At 41.7% G+C, this 20,974-nt stretch overlaps 1 protein-coding gene across 5 annotated transcripts in view; it reads left to right on the top strand.

Annotated features, from left to right (window-relative positions):
• The window catches only part of TJP1 (tight junction protein 1), a 288,086-nt gene extending 268,219 nt beyond the window's left edge, over nucleotides 1-19,867 (top strand). For 2 of the 5 annotated variants that reach the window (XM_023187696.2, XM_023187699.2), the window contains 8 exons: nucleotides 505-1,377; nucleotides 1,518-1,615; nucleotides 3,130-3,357; nucleotides 8,612-8,781; nucleotides 10,579-11,056; nucleotides 13,429-13,646; nucleotides 14,925-15,008; nucleotides 17,548-19,867. In XM_023187696.2, the coding sequence (XP_023043464.1) occupies nucleotides 505-1,377; nucleotides 1,518-1,615; nucleotides 3,130-3,357; nucleotides 8,612-8,781; nucleotides 10,579-11,056; nucleotides 13,429-13,646; nucleotides 14,925-15,008; nucleotides 17,548-17,642 (2,244 nt within the window). In that variant the 3' untranslated portion in view covers nucleotides 17,643-19,867. Of the gene's footprint in view, nucleotides 1-504; nucleotides 1,378-1,517; nucleotides 1,616-3,129; nucleotides 3,358-8,611; nucleotides 8,782-10,578; nucleotides 11,057-13,428; nucleotides 13,647-14,924; nucleotides 15,069-17,547 lie in introns of all 5 variants that reach the window. The other 3 variants (XM_023187694.2, XM_023187697.2, XM_023187698.2) reach the window with 2 other exon arrangements.
• Nucleotides 19,868-20,974: the final 1,107 nt, after the last annotated feature.

Raw genomic sequence — 20,974 nt, 5'->3', positions numbered from 1 at the left:
ATTTCAGTTTTGTAGTTTGCATGGCTTCCATTGGTATACTGATTATTTGAAAACAGGCGTTTTAATTGAGATTTGTGCTTATTGTTTATTATTTTTATTTTTGGCTTTCAGTATCTTCCAGAATTCCTTAATACATAATTGAAACCCATCATAAACATATTTATGTTAACACAGATTATGATGCCCATAAATTTTCTTTAGGATTTTTCAGTGTCAAAATGAAGTGTAATCAATAGTTTAGTGCGTTAATTTTCTACTAAATTTAATATTTATCTTAACTCACTGTTTAGTACATGCTGAAATATAAAAGCCCCTACCTGCATTATAAATTTTGAGCTTTCACTTAAACCAGCATTTTCCACTAATCTTGTCTATCCTGATAATAAATGGTAAAACGTACCATTTTCACATATTAAATCATAGTTTAATATTTAATCATAGTCTAATAAAATAAACTAGAATTAAAAACAAGACTTTGTCCTTAAATGTGAATTTTTTATACAGGTATACAGAAAAGATCCATATCCCGAGGAAATGATGAGACAAAACCATGTTTTGAAACAGCCAGCCGTTGGTCATCCAGGGCACAGGCCAGACAAAGAGCCTAATCTGACCTATGAACCCCAACTCCCATACGTAGAGAAACAAGCCAGCAGAGACCTTGAGCAGCCCACATACAGATACGAGTCCTCAAGCTATACGGACCAGTTTTCTCGAACCTATGAACACCGTCTGCGATACGAAGATCGCGTCCCCATGTATGAAGAACAGTGGTCATATTATGATGACAAACAGCCCTACCCATCTCGGCCACCTTTTGATAATCAGCACTCTCGAGACCTTGACTCCAGACAGCATCCGGAAGAGTCCTCAGAACGCGGGTACTTTCCACGTTTTGAAGAGCCAGCCCCTCTGTCCTACGACAGCAGACCACGTTACGAACAGGCACCTAGAGCGTCTGCCCTGCGGCACGAAGAGCAGCCAGCTCCTGGGTATGACACGCATGGTAGACACAGGCCGGAAACCCAGCCCTACCCTTCAGCAGGGCCCAAGCCTGCAGAGCCCAAGCAGTATTTTGAGCAATATTCACGCAGTTACGAGCAAGTCCCACCCCAAGGATTTACCTCTAGAGCAGGTCATTTTGAGCCTCTCCATGGTGCTGCAGCTGTCCCTCCGCTGATACCTTCATCTCAGCATAAGCCAGAAGCTCTGCCTTCAAATACCAAACTGCTGCCTCCGCCCCCAACTCAAACGGAAGAAGAGGAAGATCCAGCAATGAAGCCACAGTCTGTCCTTACCAGAGTTAAGATGTTTGAAAACAAAAGATCTGCATCCTTAGAGACCAAGAAGGATGTAAATGACACTGCCACTTTTAAGGTAAATACGTCTTTACTGCCGTGGATGCATAGGCACACAGTTTACAAGGCTTCTTAGCTCTCGCCTCCCCCATTACATGATATCTGTTCTGTAATTATCTGTTCCTTAGGCATATTTGTCTTTTTTATTTTTCTAAACAGCCTCCAGAAGTAGCATCTAAACCTTCAGGTGCTCCCATCATTGGTCCCAAACCCACTTCTCAGAATCAATTCAGTGAACATGACAAAACTCTGTACAGGTGAGTGCACTTTGCGCTCTTTGTGGCATAGAACTGACCAGGAATTTATCCCTCTTAGTCAATGAGAAAACCTTTCACTGTGTTAGTAGAGGAGAGGTGTGAATAGGAGGAGTTTGTCCTTAAATACAAACTATCAGCTCTCCTAAACAGTGATTCTAAGAAAAAAAAAAAAAAAAAGTAGAACTTTATTATGCCTTTTCTGACAAATCTTTATACCTTTAGCAAACTTTCGGAAGGATAGTCTCCAAGCAGATGATTAAATAAACATTTTTAAGCTCTGACATTTGTATTATGTTTTTTAGTTTTAAAAGTGCTTTTCAACATGTGAACTCTTAGTTTCCAGTGGTGAGGAAACAGACTCAGACTGGTTAAGATAACTAAATCATTCAGTGAGTATGCATCAGGTGCTTGCCCTTGTGCTAAGCACATCAGCATAATGAGGTGACAGTGTTGTTCTGCATTGTAGAGAGAGATACTGAGGCTGAGAGGGGTTAAGTAGCTTACAAGACTTCTTAGAGCTGGAAGAGAAACCTGGCCCGCTGCTCCTCAGCCTGAGCTTTTTCCCATGGCCTCATTGCACTGCCAATAAGTGACAGATTAGATTTGAATACAGTTGTTCTGATTTTTTTTTTTTTTGCCTGAATATATGTTTGCACTTATGATAAAGAAGAGAACTGTCTAATATGCGTTTACTTAGTGACTTGCTTTCTTCCTCATCTGCTTTCTATGCCTTCTAGAACTTTAGACCATATAGAGTTATTCGTTCATATGAGAATCATTGAGATCCTAGACTGAGTTCTTAAAAATCCCTGTGAAAGTTCTTTTTTTTTTTTTTTTTTTATTAGTATTTTTTTTGAGACGGAGTCTTGCTCTGTCGCCCAGGCTGGAGTGCTGTGGCCAGATCTCAGCTCACTGCAAGCTCCGCCTCCCGGGTTTACGCCATTCTCCTGCCTCAGCCTCCCGGGTAGCTGGGACTACAGGCACCCGCCACCTCGCCCGGCTAGTTTTTTGTATTTTTAGTAGAGACGGGGTTTCACCGTGTTAGCCAGGATGGTCTCGATCTCCTGACCTCGTGATCCGCCCGTCTCGGCCTCCCAAAGTGCTGGGATTACAGGCTTGAGCCACCGCGCCCGGCCGAAAGTTCTTAAAGTCTATCATTTACTGTTCTTGACCTTCGTATATGTACTTCTCAAGATGCTCACTGTCCTGGTTGCATTCCCCTTTGTCTTTCTGATTAACTACTTCTAAACTGCTGTCCCCTAATCATACAATCGTTTAGCTTATTAAATTGTGTTAAAGGACTCATGAGCCAGAAGGAGGCTGCCTTTTGAGTATACCCTGTGAGGACATGGGATTTGAAACATCGATTCTAACTGCTGGACTGCTCAGATCCTCAGTAATCACAGCAGTTAGTAATGATTGACCTTTTGGTCAAGGTAAGATTTACATATTCTACTTCCTTCATAACATTAATATCTAAAAAGGTGTTGCATTTGTCATTCATTATCTGTTAGGATCCCAGAACCTCAAAAGCCTCAACTGAAGCCACCTGAAGATATCGTTCGGTCAAATCATTATGACCCTGAAGAAGATGAAGAATATTATCGAAAACAGCTCTCATACTTTGACCGAAGAAGTTTTGAGAATAAGCCTCCTGCACACATTGCTGCCAGCCATCTCTCCGAGCCTGCAAAGCCAGCTCATTCTCAGAATCAATCAAATTTTTCTAGTTATTCTTCAAAGTAAGCTGTTTCACCTGGCTTTTAAAAAATAGGATGCAGCATATTAATCTCGTGCAGTTCAATATATTTTGAAGAAAAATAGTTTAAATGTAATATATGATTTCTGTAGGCTCTATTGGTTCAGCATTGTACATGCTTTTTTAGTTCTGGAATGTATGTTTTGCTTTTAAAGTCTGCTGTTAGATGTACACAGTTTTTGCATTCACAAGGATGCTAACATCACAGGGTTTTGACGGAAGACAGTGTCAACTACAAGGACCCTCATTGTTAGGTAATCATCAGTCTTCACTTCTGTACACACACATAATGACCTCATGCTGGTTCTTTTTCTTTTCTGTTTTTATTTTTTAAATGTAAAAACAGATGTGAGGAGAATCCTGTTTGTACCGAAGAGGTTTTTTGTTTTTATAAGATTTCTGATCCAGTTTTACAGCTGAGGGAAAATGACAGGGCAGAGCTGGGACTGAACCCAAGTTTCTTGACTCCCAGTCATCTTTCCCCTGTGCTTGCTGCTCCCCTCCGTTTGCTCTTCCCCGGGTTTCATGTTTGTTCTCCTTTCTTGTGCCTGCGTGGGTTTGTGTCTCCTGCTGGTGCTGTGTGTCTGGTTGAACCCTGACTGATAAGAGAATTTGGTACTGATAGTTGGGTCTAAGCCCACACAGGCTTCATACCTCAGCAGAACAAAACCCGCAAGAGCAAAAACAGATGTGGATTTGTCAAAAGAAATCCATGTACACAGTTACAGGGGCTGGCTAAGCAAGTCGTATTTCAGAGGGCAGTTGGTCAGGAAGGGAAGATTTTGAGCTACTGCAGCGTGTGAGATCACGGAAGGCCTAAATTCTCATTCAGAGGGCTCTACTGATTAGGCCAGGCCCTCCCAAGACCGTCTCCCCTCAACTGACTGGGGACATAAAACCTGGAAAACCCCTTCATAGCAGTACCCAGCCAGACTGACGTATTAGAATTCATCACACATAGTATTGTGTCTGGATTAAAAGCACCTAGATTTTTCCTTAGTTAGTTGCGTGGACTTGGGATTATCTTGGGAAATTATTTGTCATTTACTATTGTGTGAAAATTGTTTTAGAACGTACTTTAAAACCACTAACATTAAAACCTAATTTTAATTACCACTGCTTTTTCTAAGACATCATTCGAAGTGAAGATTTAAAACATTTTTTTTCACTCTCCTATGTTTAAGGCTTTATGTTTACAGAAGAAAGCAGTTTATGAGAATACAAATGCAAACTGAGAGTGCTGCAGTGGGGGTTATATTAAATGCAAATCGTGTCTTGCACTAGTGTTGTGAACCACCCGTTAGCACAGCACTAGAAAGGGGTTGTGGCATCTAGATGGTGTCTAGACTGAAGTGAGCTAGGCACAATGTAAACCCACACAGGCGCACAGCTGGGTTCATACCTCAACAGAAAAAAACCCACAAGAACAAAAACTGATGTGGATTTGTCATTAGGAATTCGTTTACATTTACAATGTTACAGGAGTTCATTTACAGTTACCACAGTAGCATCTAAATGGTGTCTAGCCTAAAGTGAGCTAGGCACTGAGCCTTAGGAGCTCACCTTTGGGTGTGCCCTTTAGTTATTATTTTTACTAAACACCGTTAAACACATTCATTCCTGTCAGAAGAAGGTTCATGGGTGTAGTTTAAAGATATCTCTTATTTATCGTTTTACATACTTGGTAAATAGAATACAACCTTAAAAGATTATATGGCCAGGCCCAGTGGCTCACGCCTGTAATGCCAGCACTTTGGGAGGCCGAGGTGGGCGGATCATGAGGTCAGGAGATTGAGACCATCCTGGCTAATACGGTGAAACCCCATCTCTACTAAAAATACAAAAAATTAGCTGGGCGTGGGCGTGGTGGCGGGCGCCCGTAGGTAGTCCCAGCTACTCGGGAGGCTGAAGCAGGAGAATGGCATGAACCCGGGAGGCAGAGCTTACAGTGAGCTGAGATCCTGCCGCTGCACTCTAGCCTTTTTTTGAGACTCTGTCTCAAAAAAAAAAAAGGATTATATTTAGATCTAAAAAGTAAACTTTTTTGCCAGGGAATCGATTGAAATGCATGTTTGCTTTGTTTTTCTAGAAAGAAGACTTAGCTTATTTGTGATGTATAACTTCAGGGTGTAGAACATTGCCTTGCATACAGTGGGGGCTTAATAATTGTTGAGTGAATGAAGCTCAAAACGGCGTGGTGTACTAGGTGCATCCACCACCCTCCTTTTCATTAACACAGCTCTGGAAGGAACCTGTATTACCTGGTCATTGTTTTCACAGGGATATACTGTGAAATAGATGACATCTGTCTTTGTAAATTTACTCAGAACTCAGTTTGATTTTACTCCCTGCTGCTGTGAGTGAGAAAAGTATAATTTGGGATGGATACCAGTATACTTTTTTTTCCTTTGTAGTGTGAAATTGAAACTCTTTATAATTGTGCTACATTTTCCTATATAGGTATTTAATGGTTAGAGAATTGGAAAGGAGAATAAGGGTCATGGAAGATAACTAAGAGGGAAGTTGTTTCTGTAACTTCCCCTTGTAATGGTTTTTCATCCTCTTATCCAATGAGTACAACTTCATCAACTGGAAAGTAGCTTAAAATGTAGAACTCTGTCCTGCATTTCAAAACCATTATACTGTTTGTCAGTAAATAGACTGCCTTCAGGCATTTCTTTCTTTCGGTAAAATACAGGAATGGCAAAATTTTCTTCCTCCAGATGATGTGTGCTTATGCTTCACTTAAAAACACACCTCAGAAATGGTGAGAATTAGAGACAGAAAATAATCTTTGTTAGCACAGGACAGATGCCCCAGGAAGCAAGCAGATAACCCAGTCTTACAGTTGCATAGAGCTGGATTACAACTGGAAAGGTTAGGAGACAGTAGCTTAGACATTTCACCTCCAAAGTCAATGGGAAGTTTCCAGGATTCTAAGACAGTGCAAGAAGAGCAGCGTCCCTCCAGGGCTGTGCACGTGTCTCCGCCCAGAGATAGAGTCAGCTTCTTCAGAACAACCAGGGATGTTTTGTTATCAAATCTACCTTTCAGGACTCAACTCACTCAGAGACTTCCAGATCTCAAATGATGGTGGTTTTTAGCTTTTAAAGAACTAAATGTAAGAGACTGATGTTCAGTTGTGTTTGTGTTTGTGAGACATCATTAGATGAGAGAGAGTCTGAGCATCAAGCATGCAGCTTCACCAGTAAGACTCCACCACCACAGGGCCCAGCTTACGGCTCCCGATGCAGGAGGTCTTGCTAGAAAGGAACATGTGAAGTCTGGCCAGGTTTCAAGCCAGGCATGTTTATAGCTGTCCATTTACCATTCCCCTCCCAGGGGCTCGGTGTAGCTCTTCTGTTGTGTTACTTTTTCCTGTGTCCTCACTTACAGTGTTTCTTTTGCCCAGCCTTTTTTTTTTTCTTTAATAGGACATTTCACTCCCACTTATTCAGAACCTGCTGATTATCCTTGATCGCCACTCTTTGATTTGATAAATTTCTTTGCTCACTATTAGCAGCTGCAACAGAGGTGCAGAAGGAGCAAAGCTCAAACACATTGCTCTTCACTGCAGTACCAGTTAAAGAACATGGAGGGTGGGCCAGCAGACGGCATAACTAAGTGACTGTGTTTTATCTATCTTTAATTTCCTTGGCCAAATGAGAGTTAGCGATATGTTCCTTTATAGACCAAATTATGGTGAAATGGTGGATGTTGGTTATTTTTAAATGACATTTGAGTTCCATTTGCTGCAAATTTACTTAGTTAGATTGACCATTTTCTTTCATTTTTCTGTTGCGCTTGCTTTGCCATCACCTAGATTTCTTGGCTCTTACACTAGCTATGACTACTTGAAAAGGAACGTCAAGTGGTAAGACTGGCAATTAATGTGAGGCTGTTCCGTAAGGTGTCCCTCACTGTGTCACTGGCATTATGTGCACTTTCAGATTTTAATGTCATTGTCAAGGGCTTAGTCTAAATTCATGAAAGCAAGATAAAGAAGCCAATCATAAGACTTCTTCAATGAAAATGTATGAAAATGACCAGGATATTCCAAATGCGTATGTTATTGTGGGTGCACATAAAGCTAGTGCGGCTTTGGCATTCAGCAGTAAGGTTTAGATGGCAATGTTGCAATTATGGGTCTTCTAAAAAGATTTGTGTGAATTTTGTGTTACATATTAACAATTGGCAATCTGAAAAAATAAGCATACATGGCACAATTTGACTTAAATGAACCTTGTAAGATAAAGCAGTATCTGCGGCTCTAGCAGTCATTTAACCAAAAAATGGACCTGGTAACTCAAGGGGAAATTTTAAAGTAAAAGCTCCAGTTTTTTTGGTTTTACGGAAACACAGATATGCCCATTGTGTGTGGCTGCTTTGAGGCTATAACCGCATAGTTTGAATAGTTGTGACAAAGACTGTATGGACCAAAAGACCAGAAACATTTACTTTCTGGTGTTTCAGTGAAAAAGTTTGCCAACCCATAGTCTGCGACATCTGTTTTTGTAGTGCTGCGAGTATGCCAGATGCCAGATACAAAATCAGAAGTGGGTCTAGGGCCGGGCGCGGTGGCTCATGCCTGTAATCCCAGCACTTTAAGAAGCCGAGGCAGGCAGATCACTTGAGGTCAGGAGTTTGAGACCAGCCTGGCCAACATGGCGAAACCCCATCTCTACTAAAAACACAAAAATTAACCAGGTGTGGTGGCTGGCGCCTGTAATGCCAGCTACTCGGGAGGCTGAGGCAGAAGAGTCGCTTGAGCCTGGGAGGCAGAGGTTGCGGTGAACCGAGATCACGCCACTGCACTCCACTCTGGGCGACAGAATGAGACCCTGGCTCAAAAAAAAAAAAAAAGTGAGCCTCAGGAAAATTTGTGCCATGATATGTCTTCAGAACATTTGCAAGACTTTCTTAAATCTGTCAATGTTACTATCTTTTGTAAATAACAATTAAATATTAAAATATACCCAAAATTTCACCTGCCTTTGGTTGCCATCTTCTGGATGTTTTACTAATATTCTTAAAGTATTTGTGTGTCTGGACATTTCTTGTGCCGATAAATGGTTGAATCTGTTTTTATATTTCGGTAGAGTAGCTACCCATACTCATGAGAATAAATTGTGAAATTTCTAGTTTTTTTTAACTTAGAGATACGTGGAGAAGTGAGAACCTGTTTTGTAAATGTGAGTCCATTTACAGGTGTTGGCATTTTCTTCATTTGTTAACAGGGGAAAGCCTTCTGAAGCTGATGGTGTAGATAGATCTTTTGGTGAGAAACGCTATGAACCCCTCCAGGTCACTCCCCCGCCTCCTCCATTGCCCTCGCAGTACGCCCAGCCATCTCAACCTGTCACCAGCGCGTCTCTCCACATACATTCTAAGGGAGCACATGGTGAAGGTAGGAAGTTCGGAAGTAGACATTATAACACAGTAATGCTTAAGAAGTAAAATTCTGGTGGTTTCTAGGCAAAATGGTTTTTACGTTAAAAAATACATGATTGAAACCTTTGGGCTGGGAACAGTAAAAATTAAGAATTTTGTTAAAAGTGTGTCTCCTGTTTTTACAAGACCATTATTTTGGACAAGCCTTTTAGCTAAACAGATTTTAATCTGTTTTGTGCTAGTCTCTGAATCTTCTGGAAGTAGTGTTTGCCAGTATATCTAAAGATGGTTTGTAAAACGTATTGTTAAGTTTTATCTTCACACCCCCAAATAGAAAAGCCATGATGTTTCACATAAAATGTATCCCATTAGCAGCTTGACTTTCACATTTACATACCAGGTAGATCACATACAGCTCCAGCTTATTCATCTTAAGAGCTGCGTAACATTTTGCCCTCAGCATATAACACAAAGTGTTTATCTCTTCTGCCGTGAACAGGCGTTTTCGTAGCACAGACTTCTCTCTTATTCCCTTAGGAGGCACCTCCCAGGACTTGTGAGTCTTCAAGCAGACGTGTTATAGTTCTGGATTGAGACTTATTAAGATTTTGTTTCACACACGACTATGTTTACAGATGAAGAGTTTTAATTCTTACTTTCCAGTCTTTATGCCTTTTCTTTTTTTCTTCTTTTTTTTCCTCTCTTTTTTGAGACACAGCCTTGCTCTCGCCCAAGCTAGAGTGCGGTGGCACAATCTCAGCTCACTGCAACCTCTGCGTCTCGGGTTCAGGTGATTCTCCTGCCTCAGCCTCCCGAGTAGCTGGGACTACAGGCACCCACCACTACGCCCAGCTAATTTTTGTGTATTTTGTAGAGACAGGGTTTCATCATGTTGGCCAGGCTGTTCGCAAACTCCTGACCTCAGGGGATCTGCCCACCTCGGCCTCTCAGGTGCTGGGATTACAAGCGTGAGCCAAAGCACCTAGCCTTCTTTCTTTTCTTGCTGATTGCACTGGCCAGGACCTCCAATGAACTCTGAAACATAAGTGGTGAAATTGGATCTCTTTTGCTAGTTCCTGATCTTAAGGAGGAAGGACTTCATGTTTTACCCTTAGAATGTTAGCGGTAGGATTTTCGTAGATGTCCTTTGTCATGTTTAAGATGTTCCCTATATTCAGAGTTTGCTGCAAGCAGTTGGTCAGATGTTTTTCCTACATGTATTAAGATGACCATATGATTTTTCTTCTCATACTGTGATAAATTATATTACCATGTTCATGAGGAATTTGGATTAATAATTCTCTTGTCTTGTAGTGTCTTTAATTATTTCACAGAGTTCAGTTGGTACTATATTACACTGCCTCTGGCGGTGCATGAAAAATCCTGTGGTTCCACTTCTTAACCAACATTTGGCATTATCACACTTTTCAGTTTTTCCATTCTAGTGTGTGTGAAATAGTATTTAATGCCTTTGGTTGGTTTTGTTTTACATTTTTCTAATTAATAGTGAGTATCCTTATTATACGATTATTGGACATTCCGGTTTTCACAAAGACTAGTACCAGTCTTTGGAGGCCAGGAATCTTAGCAGCTGGACCCTAACTCCAGGGCAGCAGGGTATACTCATGGTACCACCTGTCCGTGCTGCCCTCATCCCTCAGCATCATACCTAGCCTCCAGGGCTCAAGAGTCAGGCCCTGGCTGTGCCACCCACACTTGGGCCTCGACTCCAGCACCAGGACAAGTTCAGCTGGGAGAGGGCTGTTACATCTTTTTTCAGAAAGGTTTTTAAATGCTTATATTTGTTTTTCAGGTAATTCAGTGTCATTGGATTTTCAGAATTCCTTAGTGTCCAAACCAGACCCACCTCCATCTCAGAATAAGCCAGCAACTTTCAGACCACCAAACCGAGAAGATACTGCTCAGCCAGCTTTCTATCCCCAGAAAAGTTTTCCAGATAAAGCCCCAGTTAATGGAACTGAACAGACTCAGAAAACGGTCACTCCAGCATACAATCGATTCACACCAAAACCATATACAAGTTCTGCCCGACCGTTTGAACGCAAGTTTGAAAGTCCTAAATTCAATCACAATCTTCTGCCAAGTGAAACTGCACATAAACCTGACTTGTCTTCAAAAACTCCCACTTCTCCAAAAACTCTTGTGAAATCGCACAGTTTGGCACAGCCTCCTGAGTTTGACAGTGGAGCTGAAACGTTCTCTATCCATGCAGAGAAGCCTAAATATCAAATAAATAATATCAGCACAGTGCCCAAAGCTATTCCTGTGAGGTAAGACTTTTGCCTTTGCTCAAAGTATTGCCCCTGTGATTTTTCTCATGTGAGTTTGTTGTAGTTTATTTGACTTGGGACTTTGAAGTGATCTTTTTAACTCAACCTTTAAACTGAAGAGTGTTGTTGCAATGAATGCTGTTACATAGAAGGTCCTCCAGGAGTTACAAGATGTTGGTAAAATAATAAAGCTAACAGTCATGTATGGTTGGTAGGTATTGTCATTGTCTTTGTTTTACTAAGAACTGAGGTTGAGTGACAGTAAGCAGATTGCCCAGGGTCACACAGCTAGAGTGAGGTGAGCCTCGATTTAGCCACTGGTCATCTGACCTTTGAGCCCTTGCTTTTTTTTTTTTTTTTTTTTTGAGACAGAGTCTCCCTCTGTCGCCCAGGCTGGAGTGCAGTAGTGCGATCTTGGTTCATTGCAACCTCCACCTCCTGGGTTCAGGCGATTCTCCTCCCTCAACCTCCTGAGTAGCTGAGACTACAGGCGTGCACCACCACGCCCAGCTAAATTTTTTGTATTTTTAGTAGAGAGAGGGTTTCACCATGTTGGTCAGGCTGGTTTTGAACTCCTGACCTCAACTGATCCACCCACCTTGTCCTCTGAAAGTGTTAGGATTACAGGTGTGAGCCACCACACCTGCCCCCCCCACCTTTTTTTTTTAAAGACAGAGTCTCGCTCTGTCACTCACGCAGGAGTGGCGTGATCTCGACTCTCTGCAACCTGCAACCTCCGCCTCCCAGGTTCAAGCAATTCTCGTGCCTCAGCCTTCCAAGTAGCTGGGACTGCAGGTATGCGCCACTATGCCCTGCTAGTTTTTGTATTTTTAGTAGAGGCAGGGTTTTGCCATGCTGCCCAGGCTGGTCTTGAACTCCCAGGCTCAAGTGAGCCTCCCAAAGTGCTGGGATTACAGGTGTGAGCCACTGCACCCAGCTGAGAACCCATACTCTTAACCAGCCATGGCCTCTTGTATTCTCCTGATCTGCTGTTAGGGGGCATGTGGAGGACATCTAAAAACGTTAAGTATCTATGTTCCCCTTTCATTATTTGTTCCACAATGATGCTAAGAAGAAAAACAGAATAACCCTGACTGTTTAAAGAGCAGCAGTTAGTAAGATGGCTGAGCAAATGAGACAAAGCAAGCCCTCCTGGAGCCTCCCTGCAGCTCCTCTTTCCTGTCTTTCATTCCGTGGCGATTGACCGGATGGATTCTGGCCACACAGTAGCTCATCTCACCCTCCTACAGCCAGTTCCATTTTCATGCCACCGTAAAGCAGAAGCACTTACAGGCAGGGAGAACCAAAGATCAGGATGGCCACCTGAGTGCTTTCCAAGAGCAAGGATGGTTATGGCGGTCACTGCCTTCCTAACTCTGCACATCCACAGGTGGTCAGGGACAAACACAGTTGACCCCTGCTCTGCAGCTCAGGCTGCCCTCTGCTCCCTTGATATTGTGCCATACAATGTCGTCCCTGGCACCCCAGTCATACTGGAGTGAAACTGCAGCTACCTTCATGTAATTCTGTTTTGTTGGTCTTTCTGCTCACCTTTAAGCCCTGGCTCAAAACTGTACTTCAGGAAGTCTTGATAGCCTCTATTTTTGAAGCAGTCATTGATACCACATCCCCTTTGCCTTTGGTGTTCTGTGATTACTAAGTTAATCTACTGTCTCTCTTTTCATGAATGTTTGGGATGTGCCCATACAAGGGTCTTCAGCTCATGGAACCTTGGAAGCCTTGCCTTCTGCAGCAGGGTGGGCACTTGGTCCTCAGGGAATGCTGAGGCAGGACCATATTCATGTGCACTTAAAATCCTAGGGAGATGTTATCAAGTCTGAGATGCTGTCAGCTGTGAGATGCACCATTGTTTTGTGTCACTAAGAATGGAAGAACAGCCGGGCACGGTGGCTCATGCCTCTAATCCCAGCACTTTGGGAGGCTGAGGCAGGTGGATCACGATGAGATTAGGAGTTTGAGACCAGCCCGGCCAATATGGTGAAACCCCATCTCTACTAAAAATACAAAACTTAGCCAGGCATGGTGGCACACGCCTGTAGCCCCAGCCACTCGGGAGTCTGAGGCAGAAAAATCATTTGAACCTGGGAGGCAGAGGTTGCAGTGAGCCAAGATCGTGCCACTGCACTCCAGCCTGGGCAGCAGAGTGAGACTCTGTCTCAAAATAATAATAATGATAATAATACTCCCTGAGATAACCCTGTCAGTAAAATCTGTTGCCAGAAACTTGTTAAAGTAACTTCTTGATTATATGGAGAAACAAAAGTAAAATGAAAGCACGTAATACAGTAGTAGTAAAAGCAAAGCACCTGTGTACTCTCAGGATCACTCACTAGCCATTTCTGAACTTTCAGTCCTTCAGCTGTGGAAGAGGATGAAGATGAAGATGGTCATACTGTGGTGGCCACAGCCCGAGGCATATTTAACAGCAATGGTGGCGTGCTGAGTTCCATAGAAACTGGCGTCAGTATAATTATCCCTCAAGGAGCCATTCCCGAAGGAGTTGAGCAGGAAATCTATTTCAAGGTCTGCCGAGACAACAGCATCCTCCCACCTTTAGATAAAGAGAAAGGTAAATGTGTTTATTTTTCTCCTTAGTTTTGATAACTTAAGAGTTGCCCTGTGTGCACTTCAAAGCTTATAGTGCTTGGCTAAGGGGGTAATGCAGCACCTCTCTCTACCTCCACCCTGGGCCACTAATAATAGCATGTTCCTTTCATCAGGGAGGTCCTTTCAGATGAGTGCTGTAGCGAGGGGTGCCCTGGGGATGGTGTTGCAAGCAGGCAGGAGGTGGCCTGTGGCAAGGCTGTGGCGGTCACACTGCCTGCTTTTACTTTTGGTGTGAAGTAAAAAAATGATGGCATAGGACGGGCCACGGGATGTCTCTCACTTGTGCCTGCTGAGCAGCCTGGGCTGACCTGACCAAATTTGTCTTTGAGTCAGTCGGCCTTTGCGTCTCTGGAGATGGGTTAGGTAACACCCACTCAGAAAGGCTTTGCTGTGTCTTCACCTGATTGGAGAACCTAAACATCTTGACAGGTACTGTCTTACTCATCACCCCAGAACCTAGCACTAGTACATACGTGCTCAGCAGAGTGCACGAAGGAGTCTCAGAGGAGATGACAGTATGTTTCTGAGCTTCTTAAGGAAACTGTGATTTTCATAATCCTCCTGGATCTATCAGGATATTGTAACAACTGTGTCGTGATTTAGCATCTTTTAGCAGTGCTTTTACTTCCCTAAATCAGTTAACACTTTCTTACGTTTTGCCAGAATACTGATACCTGATTCTGTACTCTGATTTTGGGGATATCCTGTTTTAAAAACCAGTAGGACTGACTGTGTTGGCCCTGCATGAATCCCTGTAAACATATATGGAGCAAATTTTAAAAATGGAAAATATGTCACATTTGTAACAAGTACATTTGACTATGTTTTATACTATAGACCCATATGATTGAATGCGGTAGCCAGTACCTGCACGTGGCTAGCTAGCACTTGAAGTGTGACAATTTTGGATTGAAAGATGCTGGAAATGTGAAATAAACACCAAGTTCCAAAGATATCATATATTGGTTACATGTTGAAATAACAGTGTTTTGGTTATATTGAGTTAAAATACTATAGTATTTGTTATCACCTGTTTCTTTTTACTTTCTAACGTGGCTACTGGGAAATTTTAAATTCCATATGTGGCTGCTGTTAACATTTTTTTTGTGGTCAGTGTGATTGTAGAGAACTAACTCCATTAGGCTTTCAAGCATATAATTAGAAGCAGGGTGAGGAAAACCGGGGGTCTAGAAGAAAGACCACATCCAACCTCTCTGCCCATCCCCTTTTCCAACTCCAGGTGAAACACTGCTGAGTCCCTTGGTGATGTGTGGTCCCCATGGCCTCAAGTTCCTGAAGCCTGTGGAGCTGCGCTTACCACACTGTGCGTCCATGACTCCTGACGGTTGGTCTTTTGCTCTAAAATCATCCGACTCCTCGTCGGGTATGCTGTCTTCACTCTGTCCTTTGGGGGCTTTGGGGACTGTCGTTGATTAATACCTGGGCTGATGATGCTACCCATGCTCTGTGTTAGCAGATCTCTCCCTCTGTTCCTGTGGCCTTGTAGGCATCACCAGTATTTCCACATGTATTTATGGTGCATATGTTGTAAATAAATGTGGAAAGATAGAAGAGTTTCTTCCTTTTAAAAATTGATAATTTGGGCCAGGCGTGGTGGCTCACGCCTGTAGTCCCAGCACTTTGGGAGGCCAAGGCGGGTGGATCACCTGAGGTCAGGAGATCGAGACCAGCCTGGCCAACATGGTGAAACCCCATCTCTACTAAAAATACAAAAATTAGTCAGACATGTTGGCACACGCCTGTAGTCCCAGCTACTCGGGAGGCTGAGGCAAGAGAATTGCCTGAGCCAGGGAGGCGGAGGTTGCAGTGAGCCGAGATCATGCCACTGCACTCCAGCCTGGCCAACAGAGCGAGACTCTGTCTCAAAAAAAAAAAAAAAAAGTTAATAATTTGGCCAAATAATTGAGTATTTCTTGGTATTCAAAATGATTGATTCTGTCCAATTTTTCAGGATGCAGTGGGAGAATTATTATTGTCCCGCACAAACAGGCATTGTTATCTTATTAAAATTAGTTCATTCCTTTCTATAACTATTTATATTTTTGGTTACTGTTGTTTCGTTTCTTTTTTGTTTGTTTTGAGACGGAGTCTTGCTCTGTCGCCCAGGCTGGAGTGCAGTGGCACGATCTCGGCTCACTGCAAGCTCTGCCTCCTGGGTTCAAGCGATTCTCCTGCCTCAGCCTCCCGAGTAGCTGCAATTATAGGAGTGCGCCACCACGCCTGGCTAATTTTTTGTATTTTTTAGTAGAGATGGGGTTTCACCATGTTGGCCAGGCTGGTTTGAAATCCTGACTTCAAGTGATCCACCCGCCTCGGCCTCCCAGTGTGTTGGGATTACAGGCGTGAGCCCCTGCACCTGGCCTGTTTAATTTCTTAATCTACAAAGTATGTATACCAGAGAAACTTAAAAAGATCTTCCATTGTGATCATACTTGGCCATGGTTTTTCAGTGTAACACTCTAAATTGCTTCTTTTATACACTATTTGTAAACGACTTTTTGCTCCTAAGATCATAATTTCAAAGCTTCCATTGCATTTTCACATTTCTCACTTCCTTGAGTGATTTAAGTCAGTTAACAATTAGGATTTTATTTTAGGTGTAGATCACTTTAAGCGAACCTGATTTAAAGTCCTGCTTCCAAATCTTTGATAAATCAGACGAGCATTATTTAGTTTTAGTTTGGTACAGTATGAAATAAAAGTTTGTGGTATAAAGATCATAGCAAGAGCATATTTTAATGTTACCAAAGAAAAAAATTACTTGTAAATACATATTTCCTATTTACAAGTACCGCATTTTCTGGAAAAATGAAATGCTTTTGGCTCCAGATATTGCTTAGGTAATGTCTAACATACTGTAGGCAGGGTTCTCAGGTGGCACTGTTGACATTTTGGCCAAATGATTATTGTAGGGGCTCTCCTGTTCATTGTGGGATATTTAGCAGCTTCCATGGGCCTCTACCCCTAGATGCCAGAGGTAACAAGCAAAACTGTCTCCAGATGCCCCATCTGGGGCAGGGCCGTTCCTGTTTGAGAGCTATTGCTGTAAGGGAAGCAGAAATCCACAGTTGTGACTCTCAGCTTGCTTGGATACCACAGAGACATATACTTGTCCCTGCCTTCTTCACATTTAATAGAAATCACCAAGAGCTTATTAAAAACTTAAATCCTGAGATCTAACTAACACCCAGTCAGTGAGTCTTTGAAGCTGCGTGATTGATTTTGTTGTACAGCTGGAATCAGAGCTGAGCAGCTCTGGCTCAGTCTCGTTTGTTTGTTTGTTTTTTGCAAGGGGAAAGACAGTCTTCAAGAGCTAGATTCTGCAGAACTGGGTTTCATTTGTTGGTCTATAGTTGAGTATGGGAAATGTGTCCTCATTCTCAGCTCAAATAGGTGATCATATAATTATCCTCCAGACTTTTGAAAGTGGAAAAAAAAAAAACTGCTACTGATAATTATGTGGGCTCGGGCAAACTGGAACTGTCCCAGACATAAGATTGCCGTCACTCACTTGTATTCGTTTTTTGAAAAGTCAATGCACTTGATAATGTAATAAAGGAGAAGTCTGAAAGTTTTAAAAACAAAAAAACTGTTCTTAATGGTGTGAGTTGGAAAGAAAGTTTTAAATATTTTTTTAAATAGAAGTGTGAAACACCTTTGAAATTGTTAGGTGCCAGTAGGTGTGCATTGAAATAAAGCAGTGAGTTTTGATAACAAATACAATATGCTGAAGAAACAGAAGAAAATTATGTCTAAATGTACATATTTGCCCTATAATTGCAAAGCATTGCAGATAGCAATTTACTCAACTGTAAATGACATCACCTTCTTTTCTCTCATAGGTGATCCTAAAACCTGGCAAAACAAGTGTCTTCCTGGAGATCCAAATTATCTCGTTGGAGCAAACTGTGTTTCTGTCCTTATTGACCACTTTTAACTCTTGAAATATAGGAACTTGATTAAATAATGTGAAACTGGATTAAACTTAATCTAAATGGAACCACTCTATCAAGTATTATACCTTTTTTAGAATTGATACTACAGTTTGTTAGTATGAAGCATTTGTTTGAACTGATAAAGATTAGTGAGCATGCCCCTGAACCATGGTCAGAAAACATGCTACACGCTGTGTGTTTGTGATTGACGGGACTATTGGTATTGGCTAGAGGTTCAAAGATATTTTGCTTTGTGATTTTTGTAGTTTTTTTTTTTTATCGTCACTGCTTAACTTCACATATTGATTTCCGTTAAAATACCAGCCAGTAAATGGGGGTGCATTTGAGGTCTGTTCTTTCCAAAGTACACTGTTTCAAACTTTACTATGGCCCTGGCCTAGCATACATACACATTTTATTTTATTATGCATGAAGTAATATGCACACATTTTTAAAATGCACCTGGAATATATAACCAGTGTTGTGGATTTAACAGAAATGTACAGCAAGGGGATTTATAACTGGGGGAGGGTGAAGTGAAGACAATGACTTACTTGTGTATGAAAACACATTTTTCATAGGGAAGGATACAGAAGCATGTGAGACTGGTTCCATGGCCTCTTCATGAAGATCTCTAACTTCACCATATTACCACAAACATACTAACCAGCAGGAATGCCTTACCCTCATGTTCTTAATTCTTAGCTCATTCTCGCTGTATGTTACTAAGTTTTTATGGCTTTTGTGCATTATCGAGATACTGTATCATGACAAAGACTGAGTAAATTGTGCATTTGGTGGTTTCAGAAATGTGTTATCACCCAGAAGAAAATAGTGGTGTGATTTGGGGATTTTTTCTTTTCTTTTTTCTTTTTCTTTTTTTTTTTTTTTTTTTTTTGGACAAGGGGCAGTGGTTGTTTTCTGTTCTTTCTGGCTATGCATTTGAAAATTTTGATGTTTTAAGGATGCTTGTATATAATGCGTGCATACCACTTTTGTTCTTGGTTTGTAAATTAACTTTTATAAACTTTACCTTTTTTATACATAAACAAAACCAAGTTTCTAAAGGCTACCTTTGTATTCTCTCCTGTACCTCTTGAGCCTTGAACTTTGACCTCTGCAGCAATAAAGCAGCGTTTCTATGACACATGCAAGGTCATTTTTTTTAAGAAAAAGGATGCACAGAGTTGTTACATTTTTAAGTGCTGCATTTAAAAGATACAGTTACTCAGAATTCTCTAGTTTGATTAAATTCTTGCAAAGTATCCCTACTGTAATTTGTGATACAATGCTGTGCCCTAAAGTGTATTTTTTTACTAATAGACAATTTATTATGGCACATCAGCACGATTTCTGTTTAGATAATACACCACTATGTTCTGTTAATCATTAGGTGTGACTGAATTTCTTTTGCCGTTATTAAAAATCTCAAATTTCTAAATCTCCAAAATAAAACTTTTTAAAATAAAGTGCTGGTTTGGTCTGTTTGCCCCCGTTTTCTAGTTTCCTGCAGCTTTATAATCCTGTTTTAAAATCCTGCACACAAATCCTTATCACCCAGCATCACCCACCGCCTCGTCGTCTGGTGTCGCATGCAGAATCTGTCCCCTTGGCCAGCACGTACGGATGGGTGGGCCGTGCTCATCGGAAGGGCTCAGATCGAAGTGGGGCAGAAGGACCTGGAGACAGAGTGGGAGAAAGCAGGTAGACTTCCCCCTGCGGGTAAACACACACCCCTGTGTGGGGTAACACACGTGCGTTGCTATGTGTGTGTGTATGCACGCGCGTGAGGAACCATTTGCGTATGGTTTTATTCCCCAGGTAAATAGCATGTCACCCACATTTGGGGGAAGAAAATGGGTTTAATGAGCATAAATATTCCATTGCGGATACCCTACTTACTGAACTGCCACCCCTGTTGACATTGAGCTTATTGCTATAGTGTTTTAGTAAACATCTTTGTGGATTGAATCCATCTATGTGGATTTTATTTTGTTTCATCTTTATTAAGGTATAATTTACATACAGTAAGTTACTGTTTTTAAAATGTATAGTTCAGATTTTGACAAACACATACTGTTTATTTACCACAGTTATTACATCAAACAGTCTTCTCAAATCATTTGTGGCCCTTTGTATTCAACCCTCTTCCGGCCCCTGTCAGGGTGATCTCTTCTGTTTCTGTAGTTGCCTTTTTGACAGCATCATATAAATGGAATCTACGATATGCTGCCTTTGAGTCTGGCTTGTTTCACTTAGCGTGATGCATTTGAGATTCGTGGATGATGTTGCAGGTTCTCTTTTATTGCCACGTGGTACTCCATTGTGTGGCTGTACCAGAGCTTGTTCATCCATTCCCAGTTAAGGAACTTTTGGGTTGTTGCCAGGTTTGGGAGACTGTTAATAAACTGCCATAAACATTTGCATACAGGGTTTTGTGTAAACATTTCATTTCGCTTGACTTCAGTTTGATGGATGTCTAGTTTATATCAGTTTGTTCTTTCATAGATTGTGCTTTTGTTATATTTTCACTAAGATGTTACATCTTCACTAAGAAATCTTCACTTAGCCCAAAGTGTAAAGATTTCTCAAGTTTCAGAATTTTTTGTTTTATATTTATGTCTATGATCCACTTTGAGTTAATTTATGTGTAGCATGATGTAGGGGTTGAGTTTTTTATTGTTTTAAATGTGTCCTTACTGTAAACACAGACACATATATAAGGCCTAAGTAAGACAGTTTTCATTTAAATAAATTAGGGAAACAATGTATTGTGAAAGGGACAGAACTCAGTAAGTCTGTTTGTCCCCCTGCCTTTTAGTATGTGATGAACATCTGGTCAGGTGTAGATACCTAGCGCTGTTTCCGAGGGACATTTCTGTGCCTCACCATCTTCGCACAGCACTGAGCATGGGCAGTGAGTTCATTCGGATGGCCAAGTTTTCAAGGCAGAATTCTGTTTTTGCCCTTCCCCTATACTAACACTGTACTCGACAAAGGCTTAGTGAACATCCACTAACGCCGCGTGAGTCAGTTCCTCCTCTTGACCTCTGAGCAGATACTTGATGCAGTACACAAGGCACTGTGCAGAGCAGATACTTGATGCAGTACACAAGGACTGTGCAGATGGAGATGACTCGGGTGAGGAGATGCAGACGTTGACACTGTGTGGCTTCCGTCTAGACCGGGAGCAGTTGGCTAGGAAGGGATGTGGCAGCAGATGCAGGAAGGCCACCTAGCAGGCAGATGGGGAATAAGTTTTCGGTTTGCCTTGACTTGCAGTTTGAAAACCATTTACTGGATAGGAAGCCACGCTGTTTTCTGTGCAATTTGC

This window comes from Piliocolobus tephrosceles, chromosome 6, assembly GCF_002776525.5.
Source record: "Piliocolobus tephrosceles isolate RC106 chromosome 6, ASM277652v3, whole genome shotgun sequence".
NCBI lineage: Eukaryota > Metazoa > Chordata > Mammalia > Primates > Cercopithecidae > Piliocolobus > Piliocolobus tephrosceles.
This window is presented reverse-complemented; position numbering and strand designations above follow the sequence as displayed.